Source organism: Haematobia irritans, chromosome 2 (assembly GCF_050003625.1).
Source record: "Haematobia irritans isolate KBUSLIRL chromosome 2, ASM5000362v1, whole genome shotgun sequence".
Lineage (NCBI taxonomy): Eukaryota > Metazoa > Arthropoda > Insecta > Diptera > Muscidae > Haematobia > Haematobia irritans.
In genome coordinates, this window is record NC_134398.1 from 187,945,102 (window position 1) to 187,954,043 (window position 8,942).

Consider the following 8,942-nt stretch of genomic DNA (forward strand, 5'->3'; position numbering starts at 1 on the left):
GACTTAACTATACATAACTTTTTTGTCTAATATATACCATGTATGGACTAAATCACAATTTAGAAAACCATGTTAAGAAGTTTTAAGATACCACATCCCAAGTAATTCGATTGTGGATGATAGTCTTTCGTAGAAGATTCTACGCAATCCATGGTGGTGGGTACATAAGATTCGGCCTGGCCGAACTTGCGGCCTTATATACTTGTTTTTATTGATTTTCTATTTTTTATACCGTTTGTCATTTCGTTTGTAACACATCGAAATATTGCTCTAATACCCCATAAAGTATATATATTCTGGGTCGTGGTGATTCTAAGTCGATCTAAGCATGTCCGTCTGCCCGTCCGTCTGTTGAAATCACGCTAACTTCCGAACGAAACAAGCTTTCGACTTGAAACTTGGCACAAGTAGTTGTTATTGATGTAGGTCGGATTGTATTGCAAATGGGCCATATCGGTCCACTTTTACGTATAGCCCCCATATAAACCGACCTCCAGATTTGGCTTGCGGAGCCTCTAAGAGAAGCATATTTCATCCGATCTGGCTGAAATTTGGTACGTGTTGTTGGAATGTGGTCTCTAACAACCATGCAAAAATTGGTCCACATCCGTCCATAACTATATATAGCACCCATATAAACCGATCCCCAGATTTGGCTTGTGGAGCCTCAAAGAGAAGCAAATTTCACCCGATCCTTCTGAAATGTGGTACATGGTGTCTGTATATGGTCTTTAACAGCTATTGAGCTATTGAGCCACCGTGGTTAGCATGCCCGCCTTGCATACACATGGTCGTGGGTTCGATTCCTGCTTCAACCGAACACCAAAAAGTTTTTCAGCGGTGGATTATCCCACCTCAGTAATGCTGGTGACATTTCTGAGGGTTTCAAAGCTTCTCTAAGTGGTTTCACTGCAATGTGGATCGCCGTTCGGACTCGACTGTAAAAAGGAGGTCCCTTGTCATTGAGCTTAACATGGAATCGGGCAGCACTCAGTGATAAGAGAGAAGTTCACCAATGTGGTATCACAATGGACTGAATAGTCTATGTGAGCCTGATACATCGGGCTGCCACCTAACCTAACCTAACAACCATTCACAAATTAGTCCACTTCGGTTCATAATGATATATAGCCCCCATATAAACCGATCCCCAGATTTGACTTGCGGAGCCTCAAAGAGAAGCAAATTTCATCCAATCCGGCTGAAATTTGGTACATGATGTTGGTATATGGTCTCTAACAATCATGCACAAATTGATCCACATCGGTTCATAATTATATATAGCCCCCATATTAACCGATTCCCAGATTTGGCTTGCGGATCCATAATGAGAAGCAAATTTCATCCAATCCGGCTGAAATTTGGTACATGGTGTTGGTATATGGTCTCTAACAACCATGCAAAAATTGGTCCACATCGGTCCATAACTATATATAGCTCCCATATAAACCGATCCCCAGTTTTGGCTTGCGGAGCCTCTAAGAGAAGCAAATTTCACCCGATCCTGCTGAAATGTGGTACATGGTGTCGGTATATGGTCTCTAACAACCATGCCAAAATTGGTCCATATCGGTTCATAATTATATATAGCTCCCATATAAACCGATCCCCAGTTTTGGCTTGCGGAGCCTCTAAGAGAAGCAAATTTCACCCGATCCTGCTGAAATGTGGTACATGGTGTCGGTATATGGTCTCTAACAACCATGCCAAAATTGGTCCATATCGGTTCTTAATAATATATAGCCCCCATATAAACCGATCGGAGCCTCTTGGAGGAGCAAAAATAATCCGATCCGGTTGAGACTTAGTACGTGGTGTTAGTATATGGCCTCTAACTACTATGCAAAAATTGGTCCATATCGGTTCATAATTAGCCTCTTGAAGGAACAAAATTCATCCGATCCGGTTAAAATGTGGTACATTTCGTTTGTGTATGGCCGATAACTACGATGCCAAAATTTGACTAACTTACAATTTAGAATATGTTGTTAAGATGTTTTAAGATGCCTTGCCATCGGCCGCAACCCAAGTAATTTAATTGTGGATTACCGTATTTAGTAGAAGTTTCTACGCAATCCATGGTGGAGGGTACATAAGATTCGGTCTGGCCGAACTTACGGCCGTATATATTTGTTTAGTTTAATATATACCACGTATGGACTTACAATTTAGAAGACGGTGTTAGGAACCCAGCAAAAAAAAAATGTCGCCAAAAAAGTAATGAAAATGTTCTTTTTGGATCCGGAAGTGGTGCAAAATTGACTTACAATTTAGAAGACGGTGTTAGGAACCCAGCAAAAAATTTTGCGCCAAAAAAAGTAATGAAAATGTTCTTTTTGGATCCGGAAGTGGTGCAAAATTGACGCAGACGCGATGAATTTAACATGGGCTTGTCATAGGACGGAAATCCTCTATTTCAACAGCCGGTGCACTGAATTTGCATCACTTCTTTAGGTGTGATCCGAATTCAATGTTTTGAATGTAAATTAGAAAATTCTGCGATATTTTGTCAAATAAATTATTTTTATTTTTTTTTGTAATTTTTAATGGATTCTAACGCTTGTCTGAAACGTTTGACTTCAAATATTTTCAAAAATTCTCAATTTTTTTCAAATTGGATTTAGCATTTTTTTCGACAAAATTTTAATAATTTGTACCATTTTATGAATTCTTGAACTGTTTTTAACCAATTTGAAACACAAAAAGTTAAAATTACCCATTAAAAATATGAAAAAAAAACATGTTATTAAAAATTGAATGAAAAGAACTTCCTGTGTAGTTAAAATAAAGAACATCATTGGGAGTACATCTTCTGGAAGTGCTTTTAAAGTTGTGCCTTTAGAAGAGCTTCCAATTTTTTTTTGCTGGAAAGTTTTAAGACTCCTTGCCATCGGCAAGTGTTACCACAAACCAAGTAAATCGATTGTGGATGACAGTCTGTAGTAGAAGTTTCTACGCAATCGAGGGTGGAGGGTACATAAGCTTCGGCCTGGCCGAACTTACGGCCGTATATGCTTTTTTGTGAAATTAAATTGTCCAAAATTTTCTCTTAAATTAGCCAAAGGACTGCATCGGAAGTTGAAAAAAACTCGATGGGAGATTCTGGGAGGCGCTTTGAACAACTTCCATTTTTTTTTCTGGGAACCTCAATATGTTAAAAATGGGTAATTAGTGAAGAAGTTAATCAAGCGTGTATTTTTATATTAAAAATATGGAATATATAAATTAAGTGTAATAATTATTTAACCGTAGTGGACAATACTTACTACTTCACTACGTGTAATTGTTTTGTCAAGGCCATATATAAGTGGGTTCTATTGACTGAATATTTCTAGCCAGATAATCTACGTAATCCCAAACACAAACAACAAGGTAATTAAAAAATTACGCCAGCCTTTGGCTGCTAATGAAGAAATTTCAAACTTACATTTTAATTCAATATATTTGGTGTTCAACAAAATGTCGATATTTTCTGGAATTTTTCTCCTTTTGTTGGGATGTCATTCGGTGAGTATGATTTTCTATAGTAATAAATTTAAGTAAAATATATACAAATTGCAATTATATATTTAATAGGTATGTAGCGCTCGAATGACTTTGAAAAATTTACATTGTCAGTCTTTGGATTCGAAATACATAACAGTAGAATTATGTGAACTTATTCCAAAGGGTAACGTGGTAAATCTGCTTCTTAAACTAAATGTCCCTGCCACGAATTGCCTTGTAAATTTTCAAATAATGTATCAAAAGTTTAAGGCCTTTGTCAATAACACATGGGATGGATGCAAGCTCATGAAGAACCTTATTAAACAAAGCAGTGTATTTTATCGTCTTTATAATTACATTCGACCCTATACAAATATGAATCACCCCTGCCCTTTTAATGTTAGTAAAATAATTCTTCAGTGTTTATTCATTTATATTTTATCACTTAATTATGATTGTGGTTTTTGTTTCCAGGAGTCTATCTATGTAAAGAATTTTTCACTATATGGACAAAGGCCACTGATACCTATGCCAAATGGTAATTATAATGCGAATATCTTATTCGGTATAGATGGCAATGATCGTTTTCGTGTTAACTTTATTTTTAATGTGGCAAATTGACAATTATAAAAAAAATGGCATTTTATTCTAAATATTTGTGGCTGTAATTGTAATTTTATGTAAATAAAATCATAAATCAGTAACAAATTATTCTCGTTCACACTGACGATTTTTATTTGTATGCTCTGAAAAACAAAAACAGCTTGTCCGATTTTAAAGATTTTGTTTTTACCCTAACGATTTTGACACTGATTCCGAAAGTAGCTGAGAATTGAAGTTGGTATAACTTTTGGACATAATTTTCTTTTAAAATTTAAAATTTGTGTATTTAGTACTATACGCAAAAAAAATAATTGTTTCCTCGTAAACTAAATTTTTGAACAAACAAATATCATTTCCCATTTGTTTTTCGATGTAAGGAAGTTTGTTTGGAAGAAAATTATCATAAACTTTGATTTTTTGGCAGAGTAGTCATAAAGTCATAAACAGTAATGCAAAAAATTTTTTTCTCTTCTGACTAAGATCCAATTTTTAAGCCAACACTTCATCCACTGGGCTACGTAAATATCATTGTCATTAACAGACAATTATCCCTATAGCCATTAATGCATAAGCAACACAGACAGTTCTGCAGTTATATTTATATAGCATAGTTTTGGGCGCCCACGAGCCGATGTAAAGAAACTTTATTTGACAGAAACGTACCTTTAGTTGGCCACCACAGAGTGCTTTGAGCTACCGTGATGCAATGGTTAACATGCCCGCCTTGCATACACGCACAGTAAAAAATTTCACGGAAATTTTTCCAATTAAAATTTTAATTGAGTTTTAAAAAGTATTCAATTAAAAATTTAATTGATTCAACAATTTTTTTAATTGAAACAAAAATCAATCACAAAAATTAATAGTATCAATTAATTTTTTAATTGGATCAATTAATTTTTTAATTGACCTTCAATTAATATAGGATGGGGGTATATTAACTTTGTCATTCCGTTTGTAACACATCGAAATATTGCTCTAAGACGCCATAAAGTATATATATTCTGGGTCGTGGTGAAATTCTGAGTCGATCTAAGCATGTCCGTCCGTCCGTCCGTCTGTTGAAATCACGCTAACTTCCGAACGAAACAAGCTATCGACTTGAAACTTGGCACAAGTAGTTGTTATCGATGTAGGTCGGATGGTATTGAAAATGGGCCATATCGGTTCACTTTTACGTATAGCCCCCATATAAAGGGACCCTCAGATTTGGCTTATGGAGCCTCTAACAGACCCATATTTCATCCGATCCGGCTGAAATTTGGTATATGGTGTTGGTATATGGTCTCTAACAACCATGCAAAAATTGGTCCACATCGGTCCATAATTATATATAGCCCCCATATAAACCGATCCCCAGATTTGGCTTGCGGAGCCTCAAAGAGAAGCAAATTTCATCCGATCCGGCTGAAATTTGGTACATGATGTTGGTATATGGTCTCTAACAACCATGCAAAATTTGGTCGATATCGGCCCTTAATTATATATAGCCCCCATATAAACCGATCCCCAGATTTGGCTTGTGGAGCCTCTAAGAGAAGCATATTTCATCCGATCCGGCTGAAATTCGGTACATGGTGTTGGTATATGGTCTCTAACAATCATTCAAAAATTGGTCCACATCGGTCCATAAATATATATAGCCCCCATATAAACCGATCCCCAGATTTGGCTTGCGGAGCCTCAAAGAGAAGCAAATTTCATCCGATCCGGCTGAAATTTGGTACATGATGTTGGTATATGGTCTCTAACAACCATGCAAAAATTGGTCGATATCGGCCCTTAATTATATATAGCCCCCATATAAACCGATCCCCAGATTTGGCTTGTGGAGCCTCTAAGAGAAGCATATTTCATCCGATCCGGCTGAAATTTGGTACATGGTGTTGGTATATGGTCTCTAACAATCATGCAAAAATTGGTCCACATCGGTTCATAATTATATATAGCCCCCATATAAGCCGATCCCCAGATTTGGCGTGCGAAGTCTCCAAGAGAAGCAAATTTCATCCAATCCAGTTGTAATTTTGAACATGGTGTTAGTATATGATCTTTAACAACCGTGCCAGAATTGGTCCATATCGGTCCATAATTATATATAGCCCCCATATAAAACGTTCTCCAGATTGGACCTCCGGAGCCTCTTGGAGGAGCAAAATTCATTTGATCCGGTTCAAATTAGGAACGTGGTGTTCGTATATGGTCGCTAACAACCATACCAAAATTGGTCCAATCACACAAAAATTGGTCCATATCGGTTCATAATCATGGTTGCCACTAGAGCCAAAAATAATCTACCAAAATTTTATTTCTATAGAAAATTTTATTTCTATAGAAAATTTTGTTAAAATTTTATTTCTGTAGAAAATTTTGTCAAAATGTCATGTCTACTTTGTTAAACTGAATTATATACGTATTGGATCGATTTTTGATTTAATATATACCACGTATGGACTTACATAAAATTTAGAAGATGGTGTTAGGAGGTTTTAAGATACCTTGCCATCGGCAAGCGTTACCGCAACTTAAGTAATTCGATTGTGGATGGCAGTGTTTAGAAGAAGTTTCTACGCAATCCATGATGGAGGGTACATAAGCTTCGGCCTGGCCGAACTTACGGCCGTATATACTTGTTTTTTAATTGATACTATCATTTCTGTGATTGAAGACATTTCAATCAAAAAGTTAATTGGATCAATTAATTTCGTGATTGAACCAGAAAATTTTTTTTTTGTGTGCGTGGTCGAGGGTTCAAACCAAGTTTCGTACAAAACGTTTTTCAGTGGTGGATTATATTATCAATCACAGCAATGATAGTATCAATTAAACAAGAGAATTGAAGGTCAATTAAAAAATTAATTGATCCAATTAAAAAATTAATTGATACTATTAATTTTTGTGATTGATTTTTGTTTCAATTAAAAAATTTGTTGAATCAATTAAATTTTTAATTAAATATTTTTTAAAACTCAATTAAAATTTTAATTGGAAAATTGTTCGTGAAATTTTTTTCTGTGTAGTTATGTTTTTAGTGAACACGTAAAAAAAATGCTGATTCAATGACGAAATTAATTGATCCTATTAATTTTTTAATTGAAATGCCTTCAATCACAGAAATAATAGTATCAATTAAAAAATTAATTGAAAGTCAATTAAAAAATTATTTGGTACTATCAATTTTTGTGAGTGAGTTTTGTTTCAATTAAAAAATTTGTTGAATCAATTAAATTTTTAATTGAATCTATTTTAGAACTCAATTAAAAATTCAATTAGAAAAATGTTCGTGAAATTTTTTTCTGTCAAAAAAATTAATTGAGTTTTGCAATTAACATCAATTAAAATTTTAATTGAATCGTTTAAAAAATTAAATGAAATTTGCTATGAAATCAATTAATTTTTTAATCAAGAATGTTTTCTATGCCCAATTACAACTGTGAATGATACTATCATTTTCGTGATTGAAGACATTTTAATTAAAACATTAATTGGATCAATTAAGTTTTGTGAATGTCGGCTATTAGCAGAGATGGGTAATTAGTGATTCAGAAATGAGGGCAATTATGTATGGACATTATTTAAACGTAGTGGTAAATAAGCCGGAAAAACTATGGTTCACTACCAGTAATTGTTTTAAACAATTCGATGTTTTAATATGGCCATATTCAAGTGGATGTTATTATGTAGATATCTGAGAAGATAATCAAAGTACGCAAAAAAAAAAGAGTAATGAAAAATGTATCCCAGCCCATGGCTATTAATGAACAAATTTCAAAGCGAAACTTTCATTCAAACAGTTTAGAGTTCAGCAAAATGTCAATATTTCCTGGAATTTTTCTCCTTCTATTTGGATCTCATTTGGTGAGCATAATAAAAATTAATTAATAAAAAATTTTTTTTTAAGTAAAATAGACTTAATAGGTCGGTGGCGTTCGAATGGCTATAAAAAATTTATATTGTCAGTCTTTGGATCCGAAATACATGACAGTGGAATTATGTGAATTTGTACCTAGGGGTAACCTGGTAAATCTCAATCTTAAACTAAATGTCCCCATCACGAATTGTCTTGTCAATATTCAAATACTTTATGAAAAGTATAAGCCTTTCATAAATAACACATGGGATGGATGCGAGCTCATGGCGAGTATTAAACGAAGGAGTGTCATTTACCGTCTTTACGATTACATTCGACCACATTCAAATTTGAATCATACCTGTCCCTTTAATGTTAGTGAAATAACAGTTTTCTTTTATATTTTTTATCAATTAATTACGTTTGTTTTGTTTTTTTATTATTTCAGGGTTATATCTATCTAAAGAATTTTACACTGACTGGAAAAAATGTTATGCTTCCAATGCCAAATGGAGATTTTAGTGTGAAACTCCGATTCGGTGTAGATAGCAAGGATCGTTTTCGACTTGATTATATTTTTAATATTAAAAATTAATATATATAGTATTCTTTGGTGGTGGACAATTGTAAGGTAATATAAATAAAGTCAAAATTCAATCAAGACAAAAATCAGTCTCTCTAAAAAATTAATCTAATATGAAGCGGTAGGCAACGGGGATGGAAAATGCAGTACTATAGTACCTTTTTCAATACTTTTTACCATGGTGAGTACCGTAGTACCTCCGCGAATGATCTAATACCTTTTGTGTAGACATTTTCGAGCCGATATCATATTCATGGTACCGATAGCTTTGACGAAATATTTTAATATTTTAAAAAAATTGTATTTCTTCAAAAAGTTTGGACAAAATTTAATTTCTACAGAAAATCTCGTCAATATGTTTTCTTTTGAAAAATATTGTCAAAATTTTGTTTTATTTTTTGTCAACATATTATTTCTATA

At 34.0% G+C, this 8,942-nt stretch overlaps 2 protein-coding genes across 2 annotated transcripts; both read left to right on the forward strand.

Moving 5' to 3' along the window:
- The first annotated feature begins 3,459 nt into the window (after positions 1–3,459).
- LOC142225192 (uncharacterized) lies at positions 3,460–4,107 on the forward strand. Its single transcript, XM_075294970.1, has 4 exons — positions 3,460–3,507; positions 3,577–3,678; positions 3,751–3,885; positions 3,961–4,107. Exons 1-4 carry the CDS (start codon positions 3,460–3,462, stop codon positions 4,105–4,107), a joined length of 432 nt encoding a protein of 143 aa, XP_075151085.1.
- Positions 4,108–8,067: 3,960 nt separating this feature from the next.
- LOC142225193 (uncharacterized) lies at positions 8,068–8,534 on the forward strand. Its single transcript, XM_075294971.1, has 2 exons — positions 8,068–8,313; positions 8,388–8,534. Exons 1-2 carry the CDS (start codon positions 8,068–8,070, stop codon positions 8,532–8,534), a joined length of 393 nt encoding a protein of 130 aa, XP_075151086.1.
- Positions 8,535–8,942: the final 408 nt, after the last annotated feature.